This window comes from Polychytrium aggregatum (assembly GCF_025602895.1).
Source record: "Polychytrium aggregatum strain JEL109 chromosome Unknown BJ171scaffold_9, whole genome shotgun sequence".
NCBI lineage: Eukaryota > Fungi > Chytridiomycota > Chytridiomycetes > Polychytriales > Polychytrium > Polychytrium aggregatum.
Window position 1 is genome coordinate 48,701 of NW_026516211.1, and position 19,511 is coordinate 68,211.

At 58.9% G+C, this 19,511-nt stretch overlaps 4 protein-coding genes across 4 annotated transcripts; 3 read left to right on the forward strand and 1 right to left on the reverse strand.

Annotated features, from left to right (window-relative positions):
- The first annotated feature begins 1,293 nt into the window (after nucleotides 1-1,293).
- BJ171DRAFT_307242 (P-loop containing nucleoside triphosphate hydrolase protein) lies at nucleotides 1,294-6,866 on the forward strand. Its single transcript, XM_053107034.1, has 13 exons — nucleotides 1,294-1,589; nucleotides 1,740-1,941; nucleotides 2,161-2,426; nucleotides 2,754-2,836; nucleotides 2,985-3,151; nucleotides 3,329-3,450; nucleotides 3,590-3,939; nucleotides 4,114-4,817; nucleotides 5,049-5,262; nucleotides 5,465-5,552; nucleotides 5,734-5,947; nucleotides 6,205-6,514; nucleotides 6,718-6,866. Exons 1-13 carry the CDS (start codon nucleotides 1,412-1,414, stop codon nucleotides 6,760-6,762), a joined length of 2,943 nt encoding a protein of 980 aa, XP_052968894.1. The 5' UTR covers nucleotides 1,294-1,411; the 3' UTR covers nucleotides 6,763-6,866.
- A 1,488-nt stretch (nucleotides 6,867-8,354) lies between these two features.
- Nucleotides 8,355-9,937, forward strand: BJ171DRAFT_307275 (uncharacterized protein). The gene has a single exon (XM_053107035.1). The coding sequence runs from the start codon at nucleotides 8,462-8,464 to the stop codon at nucleotides 9,929-9,931; it is 1,470 nt and encodes a 489-aa protein (XP_052968895.1). The 5' UTR covers nucleotides 8,355-8,461; the 3' UTR covers nucleotides 9,932-9,937.
- A 1,222-nt stretch (nucleotides 9,938-11,159) lies between these two features.
- Nucleotides 11,160-14,117, forward strand: BJ171DRAFT_494866 (RIB43A-domain-containing protein). The gene is made up of 8 exons (XM_053110051.1): nucleotides 11,160-11,296; nucleotides 11,690-11,771; nucleotides 12,070-12,418; nucleotides 12,603-12,717; nucleotides 12,867-13,003; nucleotides 13,108-13,195; nucleotides 13,330-13,496; nucleotides 13,710-14,117. The coding sequence occupies exons 1-8, from the start codon at nucleotides 11,180-11,182 to the stop codon at nucleotides 13,789-13,791; spliced, it is 1,137 nt and encodes a 378-aa protein (XP_052968896.1). The 5' UTR covers nucleotides 11,160-11,179; the 3' UTR covers nucleotides 13,792-14,117.
- A 120-nt stretch (nucleotides 14,118-14,237) lies between these two features.
- BJ171DRAFT_307279 (uncharacterized protein) lies at nucleotides 14,238-19,483 on the reverse strand. The gene is made up of 8 exons (XM_053107036.1): nucleotides 19,241-19,483; nucleotides 17,476-18,959; nucleotides 16,626-17,324; nucleotides 15,855-16,538; nucleotides 15,603-15,785; nucleotides 15,405-15,527; nucleotides 14,792-15,202; nucleotides 14,238-14,665 (listed from the first exon to the last, which is right to left on the reverse strand). The coding sequence occupies exons 1-8, from the start codon at nucleotides 19,389-19,391 to the stop codon at nucleotides 14,369-14,371; spliced, it is 4,032 nt and encodes a 1,343-aa protein (XP_052968897.1). The 5' UTR covers nucleotides 19,392-19,483; the 3' UTR covers nucleotides 14,238-14,368.
- Nucleotides 19,484-19,511: the final 28 nt, after the last annotated feature.

Here is a 19,511-nt window from a genome sequence, read left to right on the forward strand (position 1 = left end):
CGTATCTGTGCTTGATTGATGTCGCCGGGGCCCTGTTTGCTCAAGCCATCGACCTGTTTGCATCCATCGAGTCGCCTGCATCCATTGGTATGGCTTCCTTCGCCATCGCTGCTCGATTGGACTCGCTCGCCTCTGCTATGGCATGGGCCGCCGCCCGATTGGATCGCTGCCTCGGGCCTGCTCGGCACACCACTCCCGCTTGTCCGCTCGTATCCATCTGGTGCACACAGCTTTTTTTTTTGCCTCCGCTGCCCGAGTCCCGCATCGCCGGCATGTGAAGGGCGGCGCCGATAGGCATGAGACGGCGGCGGCGATTGGTGGGGCCGGACAAGGGGCGGCTGGCATGTGAAAGCGGAGACTTGTCCGAAACGCCTTGGCGGGGCTGGGCTGTCCACTGGCGCTGTCACGAGCATCCCGAGCTGTCTCAGCCCGGTCCATCGGCCTGGTCTCGTCTGGTCTCGCCTGGATCTGGTTTGTCCTGGGTCTGGGTCTGGATCTGGTTTGTCCTGGGTCTCGTCTGGGTCTGGGACTGGCCTCGGACTTGGCCAAGCTGCGGGTTAGGAAACTGGACCCACCAGCGAGCTGGCAAATGCAGCTCCAACCACTCATTCCAGTCGCCGGCACGAGCACATTTGCCCCCGCCAGCCGGAACCGCACACGCAATCGCACATGCAATCGCACCTCGGCCAGCTCCTGGCCCGCTGGCCCGCTGGTTGCTTGCTCAGCCCGAGCCTGACACACGCCTATGCCCATGCCCATGCCCATGCCTGCACGCCAGCCCCCTGCCCGATGTTGTCACCCTTGTCGGTGCAATCCTCTTCCTGCGGCAGTCGCCATCGCCATGCCTCTCAGCCCCTTCGTTGGCTGGTCCTGGGCGCTCGCGCACTTGGACGCACATCGCACGCCGACGCCGGCTCTGGGATGAGTTGGATCGCATCGGGTTGCTTCCTGGATGCCCGTCCCATCCCAATTTCGCAACGCGCTGCGCCGCCCAATCAGAGCGTGTGCCACCAGCAGTCCAACCTGGATCGAGCCGGCGGATCCAGCCATTCTGTGCGCGCCTCCAAATGAATTTCATTCTTGCCCGAAAAAAACGAGATCTCGAGCCAGGGCAGCGAGACGCCAGCGAGGCCGACCCGGCCCGACCTGGCGCACATTCGTCTGCTCTCCTGTGACGGGCATCTCAACGAGCCGCATCGCCGATCCGCCCTGCACCAGCGCATCCGGCCATCCTCTCTGCGGATTGCGCCTCGATCTCCTCGACCCATCGCTGCGTCTGCTTGGCCCGGCACTCGACCGCACACCGCCTGCCACCGCCCCTCAACCCAGCCGACGTCCCTGTCGATTCATCATCTGATCTCACTCGGATCCGCCTGCTTGTCCCTATCCCTGCCAAACCAACGACGCCGCCATGGACTTGGATCTGTACGACGAATTCGGCAACTACATCGGCCCCGAGCTCGAGGACGAGGACGAGAATGTCCATCCCGAGGCCGATATCGGATACGTCCCGGACGACCAGAATCTGGATCAGCCTGAGGACGACAACGGCCATGACCAGAGCTCCACCGCTCTCATGCAGATCGATGGTTAGACCCCGACCGACTCGGATCCGATCGATCCACTGCGCTCTCACACACCGCGGCCACGATCGCCTTGTCGCATTGCTGCTACCGCTGTCATCGTGCAGCTGATCCTGATATCTCCGTTCACCTCGCCCTCTCATCCATCGCCCACAGATGCACCTGTCCAGAGCCAGATCGTCCTCCATGAGGATAAAAAGTACTACCCCACGGCCGAGGAGGTGTATGGTCCAGACGTCGAAACCCTCGTCCAGGAGGAGGATACCCAGCTTCTGACCGAGCCCATCATCGCTCCTGTCAAGAAGGCCAAGACCTACGTTCTCGAGAAGAATTTGCCCGAGACAAAGTTCAACAAAGAGTAAGACTCTCGATCGCCTGTGCTTCGACTTGTCTTCATACCGCCCCGACGCTCCAGCACATCGCTCCATATTCGTAGTCGAACCGAGGGCTGCCTCAGACCGACCATCGCGGTGTTGTGCTCGTTTGCTGGAGCTCCGAGCGATCTTGTGTCGGCGAATCGTGTCCAAACCAGAGCCGTGCCGCTGACAGTCAACAACCCCCCCCCTGCCCCAACCAGGTTCCTGGTCGATCTCATGGGCTTCCCCAACTTGATCCGCAACGTTGCCGTCGTGGGGCACCTCCATCATGGCAAGACCGCATTTCTGGATATGCTCATCAACGAGACACACGATATGCAGTGGGATGTCGAAAACCCAACCCGCTACACCGACGTCCACACCCTCGAGCGGGACCGCGGCATGAGTATCAAGAGCATCCCGATGACTGTTGTGTCGCAAGATTTGACTGGGAAATCCTATCTGCTGAACATGTTTGATACCCCTGGTCAGTTGGCCACGATGGTAGTGCCGTGCTGAGCTGTCTGTCGCAAGGTGGTGCATGATCTCGGCTGTGTGCCGCTGCGCTAAAGTTGCTGACCCTCTTGGCGGCTTGCTTCTTCTTGCCCTCAATACTTGGCTCGGCCTGGCCCTCTGGATACTTTGGATACTTTGGATACTTTTCCACCACGACGGCTTCGGTCCATGTCATTCTCTACTGTGTCTGCTGTGGACGTTGCTTCATGCAACACGACATCTCGGGTCGGCCCTGTATCAACTTGGTCATCGCAACCTTGACTGCCACCACCCATGCCTGTGTTGTTTGCACATTCAGGCCATGTCAACTTCTCCGACGAAGTGTCCGCTGCGCTTCGGATTGCCGACGGCGCCATCCTGGTTGTCGATGCCGTCGAGGGTGTAAGTTGACGGCCTGCCCCACCGACTTCCCACCCCGCCAGGTTGTCGTGGAGCTCTGGATCGCTCACCAATGAACCACTTGCAGCAAAGCCAGCCAGCCGCACACGCACGCCCCGCTTCTGACCCGAGTGTTGAATGCCGTATCTAGGTCATGTGCCAAACCGAGCGTCTCATCCGCCACATCGTCTCCGAGAAAGTGGCTCTGACATTGGTCATCAACAAGGTCGACCGCCTCATCCTGGAGCTCAAACTGCCTCCCACCGATGCTTACTTTAAGCTCAAGCACACGATCGAGGAAGTCAATGCCATCCTGGGGTGCGTGTCGACGACCATCATCCCTTGCTCGCTATCATCATCGCTATCATTATCGCTATCATCATCGCTATCATCATCGCTGTCGCATCCCTGTGTTCGATCCCCCAGTGCATTCACATAACCACGCTGTCACTCACATCATCCTGCGACGCTTCTCGCGTCTCGGTCGCCCAACAGAGCCTGCAGCAACAACGAACTCCGCGTCTCGCCCGAGCTCGGCAATGTCTGCTTTGCATCGACACAGTATGGCTGGTGCTTCTCTCTCAAGTCCTTTGCAAAGATGTATGCCGACAACTTTGGTAGGCTCGCGTTCCGCCCCTCATTACGATACAGCGGACATGGATCGATCGGCGTTGTCTCTGCCGCTCCTTTCTCGAATCCCACTTGCACTCACCGATGCTGCTCGTTTTCTCGATAAACTCCCTTTCGCTGATGCAGAGAGCTTCGACGTCGACGCCTTTGCCCTCCGGCTCTGGGGCGATATCTATTTCGACGCGCAGAAGCGGTCGTTCCGACGCAAACCCACCGACTCGGCCAACAAGCGCACCTTTGTGCACTTCATTCTCGAGCCCTTGTTCAAGATCTATTCGCAGGTCATTGGAGAGGACAGCGCAGCGCTGAAGCAGACTCTGGGCAGCCTCGGCATCCACCTCAAGCCCAACCAGTACGGCATCAACGTGCGGCCGCTGCTCTGGCTCGTGTGCGGCGAGTTCTTTGGGAACTCGAGCGGACTTGTCGACATGCTCGTCAAGCACGTCCCCTCGCCCGCGGAGAACGCAGAACGAAAGGTGTGTATGTGCTAAGGCGACGAGACGGGCGTCGGTGTACTATGGATATATGGACCCATGGATCTATGGACCTATGGGCTTATGGACCGATGGACGCGTGTTCGGTCGATATCTGAGATGCGTTTACTTGCCCTGTCCCGACACCTTTCCCGCTGACCTTTGTGTTATCGCCAGATCTCGCACATCTACACCGGCGACCAGGACGGACCCATTGCAAACGCCATGATCAACTGCGACCCCAACGGTCCTTTGATGATCCACATCGTGAAGCTGTACAACTCGGAGAACATGTCCCAGTTCGAGGCCTTTGGTCGCATCATGAGCGGCACAATCTCAACGGGCCAGAGCGTCCGCGTTCTTGGTGAGGGCTACTCGCCAGAAGATGAGGAGGACATGGCAGTGCAGACTGTGGGCTCGCTGGCGGTCTTCCAGTCGCGCTACAAGATCAAGGTCACCAGCGCCTCGGCCGGCAGCTGGGTGATCATATCCGGCATCGACAACTCGATCATCAAGACGGCCACAGTCACATGCAACACCAAGAGCGACGACGAAGTCCGCATCTTCCGCCCTCTGCACTTCAACACCGCGCCTGTGCTGAAGGTTGCGGTCGAGCCCGTCAACCCCACGGAGCTGCCCAAGATGCTGGACGGCCTGCGTAAAATCAACAAGAGCTATCCGCTTGTCCAGACCCGCGTCGAGGAGAGTGGCGAACACATCATCCTCGGCACAGGCGAGCTGTATCTGGACTGCGTCCTGCACGACCTGCGCCGGCTGTACTCGGAGATCGACATCAAGGTGGCTGATCCCGTCGTGCGCTTCTGCGAGACGGTTGTGGAGACGTCGTCGCTCAAGTGCTTTGCCGAGACCCCGAATAAGAAGTAAGTTTTCGGTGGTGCAGCATAGCCAGCGAGGGAGGGGGGTACCTGAATGACAGTATCTCGGCTGTGGACAAGTCGCAGCATGCTGTTACTTGGCCCTCCTGGCACAGCGCGGCGCTTGGTCACTCCAGCGATTCACAGCGGTGCAGAATGTCGAACAAACATGTGATCCAACCACATCCCCCAACCTAACCAACTCGTGTGGCCTCGCCCGTATCTTTTGGGCAACAGGAACAAGCTGACAATGATTGCCGAGCCGCTGGAGAAGGGCATCGCCGAGGACATCGAGAACCTGGTCATCGACACCAAGTGGACGGCCAAGAAGCTTGGCGAACACTTTACCAGCAACTACGGATGGGATATTTTGGCCGCCCGCAATATCTGGGCCTTTGGACCGGACGAATACGGACCCAACATCCTTGTCAACGACACGCTGCCAGCCGAGGTGAGATGGCTCCACTGTTGCGGTTGCTGCTGCATCAGGGTCGCACTGCATCAGGGTCGGACTGCATCAGGGTCGCACTGCCAGCTCGGCACGGCCCTTTGCCACAGCGACTGACTCGCATTCTTTGTACTTCCTTGGCCGTCTGTTCGTCTGTCTGTCTCAAACAATTTCTCCTGTCGATGCGGATCGGGGTCGACTCCAGACCGATAGGCAGCTGCTTTTGTCGGTGCGCGACTCTATCCGACAGGGCTTCCAATGGGGCACCCGCGAGGGCCCACTCTGCGACGAGCGTGAGTAGCGATCCGGAGCAGCAATGTTGGTTGCAGCGAATCAGAAAACCAAGACCCCGAGCAGCGCCTCTCGATCCTGTCGCTGCCAGCGCGTGATGTCCTTGTGATCGTGGATTTTAACTGACTCTTATCGCTCATGGTGGCATCTCTCCCAACTTCCGCACATCCACGCGCTCACCAGCGATCCGAAATGTCAAGTTCCGGGTTTTGGATGCTGCTTTGGCAAGCGAGCCCATCTACCGCGGTGGCGGTCAGATCATCCCGACCGCCCGCCGTGTCTGCTACTCTTCGTTCCTGATGGCCACACCGCGGCTGATGGAGCCCGTCTACTATGTCGAAGTCCAGGCTCCGGCCGACTGTGTGGCTTCTGTCTACAGCGTCCTTGCTCGGCGAAGGTAAGGGCGGCTGTTGGCGGCCAGAGCGGAGGGTGGGCGTCCCATGTGTGCACCGAGCTATTGTAATTTGTGCACCGAGCGATCGTGCCGCTGGGCGTGGGAATCGTGGGAATCGTGTCGCTGGGCGGACCATCGCACACGCAGCATGCCGCCGGATGAACGTGCCCGTCGGCGTGGGCTTGCCGATTCGATGCCGCGGCTTGCAGACCGACAATCGTATTTCCGTCGCTCACGGACATTATTCGTGGCGCCTCCAGAGGACATGTCACCCAGGATATCGCCAAGGCCGGCTCCCCGCTCTACACCGTCAAGGCGTACATCCCTGTGATCGACTCGTGCGGCTTCGAGACGGACCTGCGAACGCACACGCACGGACAGGCCTTCTGCCAGCAGGTCTTTGATCATTGGCAGATTGTCCCAGGCGACCCGCTTGACAAGTCGATTGTCCTGCGGCCTCTGGAGCCCTCGACGGCCCAGCACCTTGCGCGCGACTTTATGATCAAGACACGAAGACGCAAGGGCCTCAGCGAGGACGTTGCCATCACCAAGTTCTTTGACGATCCCATGGTAAGGCAGACGTCCGAGACGGCATTGCAGAATGTGGGAGCGGTCATGGGATGGGTCGAGTTTGGTGGACCGAGAGCATCTGACTTGCAGGAAGCTGCGTAATTGTGTCGCTGGATGCATGTGCTGGCACTCTGTCGGATTTGCAGTGTTTCCCACTCTCCGCGTTGGCTTGCTCACGCTGATTCCGTTTTCCGCCGCTGCAGCTTCTCGAGCTGGCCAAGGTCGATGGCGGACTGTTTGGACTCTAGCGGCCCTCGGCTTTGAGTGATGTGGGCATGCATGGATACCGCTTGTATCCGCCGGTGGTGGTGGTGGATGTCGGACCGGGCGGAGTGTGATTCGGGTCTCGCAGAGGCTCCGAGGACCACCAAAGCCACCACCATCGCTGCCGAGCCGGCTGTCCCACCACTCCCAGCCGAAATTGACATCCAAGAACAGCCTCTGCCTTTGCTCTGCTCACTCTCTCCGAGACTCTTTTGCTCCTTCGTTTCTCTCTCCCTCCCTCACTTCTTGCTCCTGCGTATGCTTGTGCGTCGACGGTGCAGCCACCAGCGCGTCCGCCCGCTTGCACCCTCCGACATCCTGCAGCACTTGCATGCGGAGGCGGGCCATTGAATAGATCGATGTATATACGATGCATGCAGGCCGTCCAGAAAGGAAGGGCGGGGTCGGGTGGCCTGCGTTGGCCTGGCCTGTCCTGGCCTGGCCCGGTGCGGTGCGGTGGTGACGGCGCTGGTATCGGGGGCAACCGGGGAGGGGGCTGTGGAGGAGTTCCCATGTCGCTCCCGCGCCCGTGTCTCCGCCTCATTTCGGCCATATCGGGCGAGGCGGAGAGAGAGCAAGTGATGGCGAGATGCCCCGTCGGCACAGCATCTGGTCATGCCGGATCGCAGATCCCGCCCCGCGCTTGAACGATAGCGACCCGGATCTCGCTGGTCACATTGAGCCTGGCGACGGCCAGAAGCACCACTCGTTGCTGCAACCGCCACCCGCAGACGGGTCACGACAGAGGACCGGCCTGGCAATAGCGCTTGCTTGGCGAATGGGGCTTGCCTGGCACCGGGCACGAGGGCAGGATCTGCCACTGCAAGATGGATGGCAGCCAGCGCCCGATGTGCAGCGTCCTCGCTCGATCGACGACAGACCCGAGCACGGCAATGCCGTCCCAAGACGAGTATCGAGTATCATTCTGATTCTGGGTGCAGGACTGCCTGGGGCGACTGCGAGAGCGAGCAGAGCGAGCAGAGCGCCAGGCCGCACGACAGGAGCGACACGCGGATCCCTGGCAGCGACGGTCATGTGCCCGCCCTCACGGGCGCACAGACCGCGTCGGCTCTCGGTGTGCTCTCGGTGTGCTCTCGGCGCGCTCTCGCCCGTGCAAGCCGTCTCGCTCCCCCCTCCAAGCCCAGCCCTGTCCTGCCCTGTCCTGCCCTGTCACTTCCCGGTCCTGTCACTTCCCTTCGTTCACCCATCCAGCCGCCCTTCGACCCTCCTCTGCTGTGCTTATGTGTCCAACCCGTCGCTCTTGTTCCCCCGAGCCGCAAGCCTCTTCTGTTTATTAAAAGCGCCTGTCGGCTCTTGCCTTCGTTGGCTTTTGCCTGCCCAGACTCCACAAAAGACTGCGTCGAGGAACGTCCTTTTTTCTCCGCCTTCTCTCTCTCTCTCTGATTTGTCTTTGACTTTTTTTTCTGATTTGTCTTGGACTTTTTTCTGACTTGTCCTTGACTTGTCATTGATTTGACCTCGATTTGACCTCGATTTGAATACCATCTGTTTTGGCTTGTCTTTGCGCCTGTTCCTTTCGAGTTCTCTCCCTTTCCCGCTGGCCTTTATTCCTCCTTCCTCCGAAAACCCGTCTGATCTGCCCTCATCTCCGTACCGCTCTCTTCACCACTCCCCCCTTATGACTCAATCCCACCCGCCCCAGATATAAAAACCCGCCTTCCCATGATGTGTGAGTGCACCGAAGTCCCTCGAGTCAAACCCGCGGTCGGCGGTCTGTTCCGGCGATTCGTCGGTCTCTTTGTCGGCGACTCGGCCGATCGCTTTCATTCGCCGTTACGATCGGCGGGTTATCCGTACGCCCTTTCGTCTCGCTTTCCGACTGCTCCGGTTTCATCGTCATCACCATCGCCATCATCGTCAGCGGCGTCTTGGGTCTCTCTGAATGCTCTGGCCCCAGCCCGTCCCCCGTCCCCCTCTCCTTCGACCCGGTCTTTCCCATTCGTGTCCCAACCGAATACCCCTCAGCGCATCTCATCCCGTTTAAAGTCCTCGATACCCGCCGTCTCGTCGTCCCGACCCTCCACCCTGCCTCCCTCGACGCTGTGCGCCCTCTCCCTCTCCTCCGTCTGCTCGTCGGCGACATGCTCTCCTTGCGCCTCGACAGCATCATCCACTCCCTGCTCAACGCCGTCCACACCTTGCACTGCGGCATCGACTCCCCGTTCCCACTCGACCCTCGCCTCCTCTCCTTCCGTTCTCCCTGCCTCCAAACCCATTCCCGCCTCAGCCCCGCCCTCCGTACCCAGCACCCTCTCCTCTCCTTGCTCCCATCCCTCGCACCGCTCGGGTTACTCCTCGCCCCTTGAGCCGCCGCCGTCTCCGACCGCCGGCCCCGAGCAGTTCGCCCATAAGCGCACGCCGTCTGAATACAAGTTGGTCAAAACCGCCGGCAGATTCCAGGTACACGAAATGAAGCTGGAGAAACCCACAAAAAAGAAATTTGAGCTCGAAATCCACGAGCACCCCGCCGACCGCCGCCCGACCTGGCCCCTCTCGCAGTCGCTCCAGTCGTCCATATGCGACTCGCCGCTGAGCGAATGCTCGCATCTGTCAAGATCGCTGGCCGCCGCCACTACCGACCTGGATCGCAGCGACGATCTTTTGCGCTCCTCTGAACCCTACGGCGGCAGCGGCGATCACCATCACAACCACAATTACCACCACAACCACCACAACCACCACCCTAACCATCCCAACACCGTGCCCAAAATCAACACCTGGGACTCGGCCTACTACCGTTCGCACCGCGAGTCGGCGGGTTTCCTGCCTGACTCTCTGCCCTCGAACGAACCCGGCTCGCGGCGGTCGCTGTCGCACTCCGTGTCGCAGCCCGACATGGTTGCCCTCGACCCGTCTCCGTCCTCGAGCCCGTGCAGTTCCGTCCACTCGACCTTCAGCCCAAGCCACCACCGCCAGCTTCTGGACGAACCTGAACCTCCGTCGCTCGGCTCGCAGCGTGCTCGGTTCACTCTGACCCACGAAGAAGACTCGTCTGTTGCCACGACGCCGACCGGGTCGCCCCGCGGAACCTTGTCGACACCAGGCGTCTCCGAGGTCTCTCCCGTCACCGAAGTCAAGAAGGTGGTCGCCAAGAGCGGCCGCAAGTTCATGCTCGAAACCCTGAGCACATAACCCGGCTGTCCTCAAGGAATCCTGTCCGCGCAAACCCAACCGCAGCTCCGTCCGGCTCTGCCCCTCCCCCTCCTCCTCCTGATACTAACGGCTGCTGCCGCTACCTCCTGTCGCCATGCACTCGAGTCGGTCTCCCTATCTGGTGCGCGACGACGCTGCCGCTGCCCGGGTCCGCCTGGCTCTCGCAACGCTGGCTGCATCCCGCCCTGGGTCCAGTCCGTCGTCGAGAACGGGTCCGTGCATGCATGCAGAAGCGCATTCAGCCCGGCAGGCCTTCTCTCTGCTGCGATGGCCGTTGGCAGCAGTGCGCCAAGCCAAACAACCACCGCTACCTCTCCACCAGTGCGAGTGGACTGCGTCAGTGTGTGTCTCGAATCCGCCCACCCCCAACAACCACAACCCTGTTGCTCTCCGCCTCCCCCTCGACAGAGTTTGGCAGCGTGCATTGTATATCTGGGAGGAATCCGAAGCCAGCTGTGCGACCGCTCGCGATCTTGATGATCATCTCGACTCTTCATGCTTTTGATCGAGTGGCCAAGGCTTGTTCTCAAAAGTCCCTCCTCCCTCCCCCGCCGCCGTCCTCCCGTTCCTCTCCTAGAGCCGTCTTTGCTTTCTAGTTCCTCGGCGTCCGGGTTTTCTTGCAAGAGGATGATGTACCATTATTTAACAAAATTTTGAGACCAGCCGCCGCCTCCTCCGTCCGCTGGTCGGTGAATATACAACCATGATTCGCCAACCCATCTGCTGCTGTTCGCAGTGCCGTCCCATGCTCTGCTTCGAGCCCAGATGTCATGAGGGCCGTCGCTTCTTTCCCGCTCATGATCCAGCATCGCAGGCCGTCTGCTTGCGTCAATGTTGCTGGCTGCCGATGCGACGTCACCCCCTCCCCAATCCCAATCATGGTTCTCTGGCGATGCCGAGTGCGGCTCTGCTATGAGCTGCCTGGTGGGCCCTCGCCATTGTCCCGAGCCTGGCTGCGTCCTCTGCTGTCGCTATTCTTGACCCGGTCCGCCCACGTCTGCTCTTGACCCGAGTCGCTTTGCCTTGCCTCGCCTTGCCTTGCGTCGCCTTGCCTCGCCGTTGCCTGCAGCCGTATTCTTCATCCTCGGCTGCATCGCTGACTCGCTTCCCCACGCGTGCTTGGTCGCTTTCGACACCCACAACACCCAGCCAGCCAGCCAGCCTCGAAGCACACCAACCCCAACACGACTCTCTTCTCAAACCCGAATCAGCACCAACAGAGCAGCCATGTACAAGGTCGAGATCCCAGCCGATAACATCCAGCAAGCTGCCATCGAGAGGCGGCGGCGGCTCGACGAAGACCGCAAAAAGCGCATCTTTGACCCCAAAGTTCGCGTCATCGGGGTAAGGCCTGGTGGAGACGACGACGACAACGACGGCGTGGTGGTGGATGGGCTTGTGCGAGAGCGGCTTGCTCGGGCGCTGAAGAAGTGGCCATGGGGGCCGAGCTGGAAAGCGATGTGGGCAGGAACACAATGTGGGCTGGAACACAATGTGGGCCACTCCGCATATCCATCCACACAACCCATGGCCGCAAGAGCCGCCACAGGACCCAGTCGAGCGAATGCATGTCGTGGTCGACGGGAGCATAAGGCCGAGATGTCAGCAGACCAAGGACAGCCCTTGCCAAGGCACTCTCCCTCTTCCCTCATAACAGTGCACTCCGGCTGCCTCGCTCTTTTGCTGGCCCAAGCCACGACCAGCACTCACCTTGTTTTCTGCGTGGTGCTCGCTCAGGTCGATCTGCCGGCTCTCGACGACCAGGTCGATACCAAGGAACGCATCAAGAGCAACGAGCGGACGCGCAACCTGGCCTTTGGTGCAGTGCTTTCGTTTGCTTTCGTTGGTTCTGTGGGCTCCATGTGGGGCTGGCTGTCCTTTCCTTGCAATTGCTCTTGCTCTGGCGAGCGCGCTTGATCCCCATGAGTCTTGGCTGTTTCGCCATGAAGACTCCCCATGAATCCAGACGCCGGCGATGCAATGTCTCGGGTTGCCCAAGCGACTGCGAGCCGACCCAGATTCCTATCGCTTTGTTTGTGGACTCCGAGACTGGCGAACGGGCCTCTCAAACATCTGGCCGCAAACCGCTAATCTCAATGGGCGACACCCGTTTCCAGACCGCCATGCCGCTCAAACCAACCAGCTCCTTCAGATGATCGACGCCCAGACCGAGATGGAGCGGCGGCGCCAGCTTCGCTCCCTCAACGACTTTCGCTTCAACTACCAGCAGCCCTACCAGCGGCGAGACTATGATCTGTACGACCCCGAGGCCCTCAAGAACGACTTCCCCGCCCGCATCGGCGACGAAGATCCGCGGTGCGGGGTCAGCGGAATGCAGCAGTTTGAAGGAGAGGATCTCGAACAGCCCATTCGCCTCCGACTGCAGAAGGACCAGATGCGGGTCTGGGCACAGGAGAAGCAGCATGAACAGGAGCTTAAGAAGCTGACCGAGCTTGAGGAAAAAAAGTAACGCAGGCGTTCGTCATTGGTTCCGTGCTGGTGGTACTGGTGGTACTGGTGGTACTGGGATATCTGATATGCATTCGACGGTCAAAGCGACAACTACAATTGGACATGCAGGAGGGGGAGGGCTTGGTCGTCGCGACCGTTCGTGTCTGATCGACCGTATCTGTCACCTTCTCCCACGCAGAAAATACGAAGAGTTCGAGCACAGTGTGGCCATGAAGACCCTAGAGCTCCAGAAGGCGACCGATGCCGCCCGCCAGGAGCGCCAGAGACTCGACAACGAGTACAATCTTCACCTCGTAAGCAGGACTTGGATCCATGCGAATGACCAAAGCTCACTGCTTGCGTGCTCACATGCTCCGATGCAAGCGCTCGATTCGCTGACACAATTCACCACGGCGCTGCCTGCCGATCCATGGCGTACCATGGTACATTGTGGCTATGCCAGGCCAGCTGGAAGCACCACCGTGAAGCCCAGGCCAAGCACCGAGAGATGGAGCAAAACTTCAACGAAATCATGACCAACATCAACGGCGAGTTCTTGACCGAGACCCCGGACGTCTTCAACATCGGCGGCGGTCACAAGTGCGTTGCAACAGTTGTGCAGTCGTGTAGTTGTTGTGGCATGGATCTGTCGTTTCCCAGTCATATTTCAGTACTGACGACTCTCGACCGGCTGCATCTCGCAGGGTTCGCGTGGATGTGTTCAAGGGCATCACTCCCGAGCAAAAGGCCCATATTCTGCAGACGCAGGAGCACCAGCGCATGGAAGCCGAGGTAAGCTTCTCCCAGTCGCCATCGCCATCGCCATCGCCATCTTCCCACATATACACCCGCCTTCGCGCTCACATCAACCACTCTTATCCTACTCTGAACCCAAACTCATGCGTGCTACCGACCCATCGTGCCAGCTCCGCCGCGAGCAAGACCGCCGAAAGGAATACGAGTGGTCACTCCAGGAGGCCGCCAACAATCGCGCCGCCATTCTTTTGGAGCGCGAGAAGGGTCGGAGGGCCCGTGAGCTGGCCATCCAGATCCGAAAGGAGAACCAAGCCAAGGCTGGCGAGGACCGCAATCGGTAGGTGTCCTCCCTCGTCTTCAGCATCACCAACTCTCCGGAATCTTCCCCCCTCCCTCCAGCCATCCAGCTCGGCTATTTTGTCTGTTCGCACATCTTTCACACTTTTACTCCATTGGCGAACTAATCGATTCCATACACCCTGCGCCAAACCGCAATCAAACATCAACATCAACATCAACCGCAAATCCACCACGCACTCACATCCGCCAGGCAATTCTATCTCGACCACGTCCTCTATACCAATCCGCCCACAGAGGAGTACTTTACCCAGTTCAACACCACAAGTCGATGAGCCGCCCCTTCCCTCCCCTCCCCTCCCCTCCATTCTCTGTCCATGTCACTTCTCCGCCTCTGTCCACCTCACGCTGTCACTTCCTTCTTCCGACTCCATCACTCTGGACCCGGTCGGACATTTCGATCCACCTGGCTCTGTCTCGATCTGGCTTGCTCTCTCCTACATCAGTTTGCTGATTCAATCGGCAACGTTAGATCCCTTGCGCCTTCCTCCAAAATGGTTCAACAGCCGATCTGTCTCATGCTGGTTTTGTTTCCATTCGATGCAATACAACACGTGTCCATCAGAATGTCATTGCAGACTCTGTTGCTAGAAAACAAAATCGCACTTTCTGCTTCTCCCTCGAACGAATCAAAGATGCATTTAATCCAAGATGATGATGATAATGATAACTGCTGAAACAGAATGCAAGGAAGCCAGGACGGAACGACTCTGAGATCTGAACCACTCGCTCTGAGCCACTACTCTTCAAGAATACCAAATTGTCAGAATCACTCCGGGACATGGGGGAACGCCTCAAAGTCAGCATGAGCTTCCTATCGATTGCGGCAAAGCCGCCAGTTCTCCCTCGGGGTTATTCGTCCTTCTCAGTCGGTCCATGCAGGTGCACCCAAAGCCTTTCCAGTTTCTCGGAGAGCTCGTCGATGGGCAAACGCCTGGGCCCAGATCCAGGTTCCTGGGTAGCATGGTTGTCGCTCTCGATGCCACTGGGCTGCGGCTCGATTTTGAAGAACTCGAGGATCTGATCCAGGCGGCTGCTTGCTTGGCCAGCTTTGTGGGCCTGGGTGGCGAGGGCTGCCTTGAGTTGCTCACACTGCTTTGTGAGCGCTTGGCTTGACTCGGTGCCGTTCTCGGCTTTGCTCTGATCGATCTTGAACCCCAAGAGACTGGTGATCAATATCGACGTTCATTCCATCACAAAGTTGTAGCCACGGCCGTAGACACACCCAACGGTGGCTCATTCCTCGCAAACTATTCAATGTCAAGCGCATCTCACCTCAGTGCCGTGCTGGAAGGGTTGGAACACATCCGATAGGTTGGTTCGATGGGTGACGCCTGTCGAGTCTGCTGGGCCAATGGACATGCTTGCCATTGCATTCTGGACATCGCCAATGATGCTCTTGCCGCGCTTGGAGCCGACCGATTCCCAGCCACCCTCCCAAGCAGCGTGCTCCTTGCTCGCTTGGTTCCTTGACGGCAACGAGCGAGAGCCGTACGAAAGTGTGGCGGCGTCTCGACCAAGCTCTCCATCTTCCTGGGCAGACAAAGTTGCAGCAACGGAGGGCTTTTGGGATGCATGAGGCTGTCCAGAGGCGGCCATCGCCCAGTTTTCATGTGAAGTAAAGTCAAATGGGGCAGCATCCGGGTTGAGCTTGCAGTTCGTCGCCATCGACGCAATGTTGGCATTCTGGTTCGTGAAACAGCCAAATGCTTCCCGTTTAGATATCACGCCAAAATGGCGCTGAGAGCGCAAAGCCTCGGCGTCGGCTTCAAACAGAGCCAAGGGGCCGTGCGCACCGCCATTTGCTGATCACTCCAACTTGTGCTGATCACTCCGCCATGTGCCGATCACTCCGCCCATCAACACCAGCGACCGCCGCTCCTGTTACCTGACTGCCTTCTTCGTGGAACTCTTCTTGCACGTGTTCAAACCAATCCAGAGGTGCCTCGTTGCGACTTCGGAACTGAGCAGTTCCTAATCCACCAGACAAGCGGCTGATCATGTTCTGGAACTGATGCGTGTAAACCGAGGGTTGGCCATCAGCTCGCCGTGTCCTGCATAAGCGCTGCGGTGCAGAGACCCTTACCTCGCCTGTTTGCATGATCTTGATCGCTGTATCGATGCCGGCGAACCGAAGATGGAGCTTGAGATGGTCTAGGTGCCGCTCGACAAAGTACTCTTCGAGACCCGGTAGTTGACACACAAAGTTCTGCAGCTCCATTTCATCAAAGAATTGACAGGGGGCAACCGTGAGCAGGTTTGAGCAGACCTGTCGATTGGAAACGGAGGGTGTTAGTGCCGGATCAATAAGTACATGGTGCTCGGGACTCTCGCTCACCATGACGTTGCCCTTGAGGTGTCCGGTACTGTGGTCTCTGGGCTCTTCGCCGGGGGCTGGGGTGCGGGTTCCTGGATACACAGGACCTTGTCCGGGTTTGAGATAGACCGGAGCAAGCTCTGCGCTGTAGCCCGTGACGCTGGTTGGATGCATGTAGTTGGGTGCATCGTATCCAGCCTTGGCGCCGGCATAAACAGGGAACCCAGGTCGCCCCAGCGGAGCCATATTGTACATGCCCATGGGGATGTTTGGAGGCGCCTGAGCTCCAAGCCTGGTGAACTGTGGTGGGTCTCCCCAGCTGCCGTGGTGCTTGCCGCCGGCATTGCTTGGAGACGGGGATGCAAAGTACGGCAAGGGGGCACCAGCAACCACGCCCATCGGGTGGAAAGCAAGCGGCCGCTGGGGCATTGGCATTCCCACCATGCCTCCGGTCAGACCGGCGTTGGCCGTGTTGATTGTGAGCTTTCCGGGCTTGATGGGCGGTGCCCGAGGAGACGATGCAAACGTGGCTCCAAGGTTGACTTTGAAGTTGGCTTCCATCAGGCAGGCGCTCGCCGAGTCGACATCCTGAAAGTAGGCCCAGTAGTTGCTGTCGTCCCTCTCAACTCGCTCGAACCCAGGGAATCCAGAGAGATACTTTTCCAGCTCGCCCAGAGTCCAGTCAGTGCCGCCGATTGTCAAGACCTGGAAGCAAACATAAATGATTACTGCTTGGCATCGTCATGACTGAGGCGGGCTGATGGACAGCGATAACGACAGCGTTCAGCATACCGACGCGCGGGGTGCGTTCATATCTACAGGCTTGAGCTCAGGCTCTCTCTTGGCGAAGGTGGCAGTGAGCTTCTTCCACATTTGCTGAAGGCTCTCGATTGATTCGTTGCAGTGATGAGCATCTTGGAAGACCATATACACGCCTGGAGCCCCGGCCGAGAACGACAGTCGAACGAATCCAGGCAGGCGGCGGGCGACCGAGACGATATCGGCCTTGTCCTTGCCGTCCATATTGCAGAGGTGGGCAGTACAGAGGGATCCAACAGATCCCTGCGCATCCGAAGGTGTCGTGGGCTCGGGAGTCTGGCTGTTGTCAGAGCTGGGCCCGCTCGGACCACTCTTATCCATCACATACATGGCATGGGCCGATGGGGCAGCGTGATAGGCTGGGTTGACAAGAGAGGCCGAGCTCACGACCGAAACAACAGGCCCGGTGTTGCCAGCGGGGTCGGCGCCGTATCCAGAGTTATGAGCCGGGCGGTTGGAGTACTCAACCTTGATGTTGGTTGTTCTGCGCAGATCCAGCAGAGCTCGTTTAGCGGACTCGTGATCGCAAAAGTCCACGATGGTGTACATGAGCGTTGAGCGGGTTGTCTGGGCGCCCGGGTAGCTCTCGATGATCATCTGCAGCATATCTCGAGAAAGGCCAGGCACATTCCGGATGAAGAGAGAGCTCGAGGCGACTTCGTTGTGCTGGTACTGCTCACGAAGCAGGGATGGCGAGATAAGGTTCAGCCAGAGCGGGAAAGTGCACGCATTCGGTTAGCAATTGGTTGTGCGCAAATCGAAACGATGGCCCTTTGATCAGCAAGCAGCTCAACCAACAAGTGCCGTCGAGGTGGATGGGTACCTGGTTGCGGTCTCTTGGGCGAGATCGATCGACCGCAGCCACATTCATGTTCCATTCGTTCTCGATCTGACCGAGGGCCACAGAGAGATGCTCGCGCGTCACAAACCAGACATAGACGCCGTCTTCATGGATAGAGAATCGCTCAAAGCCGTCAAGCGACCCAAGCGTCTCGCGCAGATTAAATCGAAGGAGAGCGGCGTCGGCGATGAGCAGTGCCTGGTTCTGGCCCGACCCTGGCTGCCTGTCAATCTGCGAGCCGACGCCCAGATGGGCCATGTTCGTCGGGACTGGGCCAACGGTCGCTCTGCTCTGCGAGACCGAGTTGATGGAGGTATTACTGGCGCTTCGCGGGCGTACAACCGGGCCAGAGCCGCCGTGGCCCATGGAAAGATGTGACTGCAGCTGTGGCTGCGACTGCGACTGCGACTGCGGGCCAAAGTGTGGATGCATGCTGGACATTTGGTCGTCGCGGTTCAGAGGCATGAGCCGCTCACCCTTGCTCGAGTAGTCGACAAAGAGATCGGTGGTAGCTTCGAGGTCCTCGAGGGCTTTGGTAGCGTCATCCGGGGTGGCAAAGCGAGTGATGATGTGATCCTTGAAGTGTCGGGCATCTTCGAACCCAGGGTAAACCCGGAGCAGCTCCGAGAATCGCTTGTGAGGCATCCACTGCTGGATGCGGATGTAGAGTGCGGCTGTGGCGGGAACGGGCCGACGCATATGCGGCAGTTTGAAGACGTCCTTTTCTCTTGGCTCGGCGTAGCGCACCTCCATGCGGGTGTTGGTCTGGAGATGATGGATGGCCTTCTCGGCTGTCTGAGCGTTGGAAAAGGCGAGGAGGTAGGTCGAGGGCTGGAACGACAGCAAGAGAAAGCCCGGGATGCGAGCAAAGTGCTGGCGCAGGGTCGAGACCGAGACATCGTCCGGGATCTTGGAGACGACCAGCCACACACATAGGTCGAGGTCGATGGCCAATCTGCCGGCTCGCTCCGGGGCACTCCCGATCGGAGTGGCGCCGACGGTTGTGGCGGCCTCGGGGACGAGTCTGCGGATGCGTTCCGGGTTGAGGGCAAAGTTGGCGGTGATGTTGGTGAACTTTTGGATGTCGGCCAAGGCGTTTTCAGCGCAAAAGAGATCACGGAAGGAAACATAGGGCGACTCGGAGACGGCGGCGAGGCTTCGCTGGGACTGCTCCTCTGGCGAGAGATCGGTATCCTCATCCTCGAGGATCTGGAAGTACTCATAGCCGCGATAGCACTTCATGATCTTTTCCAGCTCCGAGGTTGTGGATCCCAAACCCGCCAATGGAATGCGTAGGACTGGGTTGGAGGGATTCCGGGTGCTTCGCTGGTTTCTCTGATCGAGAAGACGGGCCAGGTCGGGATAGGAAGGCGGGCAAAAGTCGGCAGCGATGGAGGTCGATCGCTGGGTGGTGTCGATGAACTGCTGGGCATACTCGGCGTTGGAGAACAACATCAGACAGAGACCTGCGACGATGGTAGCGACGGCGGTGGTTAGCGTGGGAGATTCAGGACGGGCATGGCCATGGGAACGCGAGATCAGGGTTGATGGAGGCGCACAGACACAGCCATCATATCAGGGCCATGTCGATCAAAGTCGTACAATCAAGACCGTGCCGATCGAGTGAAGATGGAGGGTGGCGGCGCTACTCATGGAAGCCTACATCGGGAGGATGCACAACACAGATCACAGCAGAGGTCGCCAAGTCAGGGAGAAAGGATGAGGCCAGATGAGGCGAAATACGCACCGTTGGGCTCGAAGATGAGCCGCTCAAAGCCCTTTTGAAAGTTGGAGCGAACGTAGTCCAGGAGATCAGCACGGTCTTTGCCGGCAGGCAGTGACTCTATGACAACGACAGACAGGGCAGACATGCTGTGTTTGGAACTGCGAGAATTCATTGACGGCTGGAGGAAGTGCGGGCCAGAGCTGGCTCTCTTAACGATCGAACAGGCGAGCAGGGCGTTTCTGGCCGGAGACTGGCTGAAAGTAGGGATAAGGCGAGTGCTCGGAAGACACAG

Bases quoted from the DNA above. Each gene is read 5' to 3' on its own strand.
- BJ171DRAFT_494866 (XM_053110051.1), top strand. From the start codon at position 11,180: ATGTACAAGGTCGAGATCCCAGCCGATAACATCCAGCAAGCTGCCATC. The intron at 11,297-11,689 runs GTAAGGCCTGGT...GTGCTCGCTCAG, and splicing joins CCAAAGTTCGCGTCATCGGG to GTCGATCTGCCGGCTCTCGA. The intron at 12,718-12,866 runs GTAAGCAGGACT...TGGCTATGCCAG, and splicing joins ACGAGTACAATCTTCACCTC to GCCAGCTGGAAGCACCACCG.
- BJ171DRAFT_307242 (XM_053107034.1), top strand. From the start codon at position 1,412: ATGGACTTGGATCTGTACGACGAATTCGGCAACTACATCGGCCCCGAG. The intron at 2,427-2,753 runs GTCAGTTGGCCA...TTGCACATTCAG, and splicing joins GAACATGTTTGATACCCCTG to GCCATGTCAACTTCTCCGAC. The intron at 2,837-2,984 runs GTAAGTTGACGG...TGCCGTATCTAG, and splicing joins TTGTCGATGCCGTCGAGGGT to GTCATGTGCCAAACCGAGCG.
- BJ171DRAFT_307275 (XM_053107035.1), top strand. From the start codon at position 8,462: ATGATGTGTGAGTGCACCGAAGTCCCTCGAGTCAAACCCGCGGTCGGC.
- BJ171DRAFT_307279 (XM_053107036.1), bottom strand. From the start codon at position 19,391: ATGAATTCTCGCAGTTCCAAACACAGCATGTCTGCCCTGTCTGTCGTT. The intron at 17,325-17,475 runs GTACCCATCCAC...CTTCGTGAGCAG, and splicing joins GCCCAAGAGACCGCAACCAG to TACCAGCACAACGAAGTCGC. The intron at 15,203-15,404 runs GTAACAGGAGCG...TTCACGAACCAG, and splicing joins TCCACGAAGAAGGCAGTCAG to AATGCCAACATTGCGTCGAT.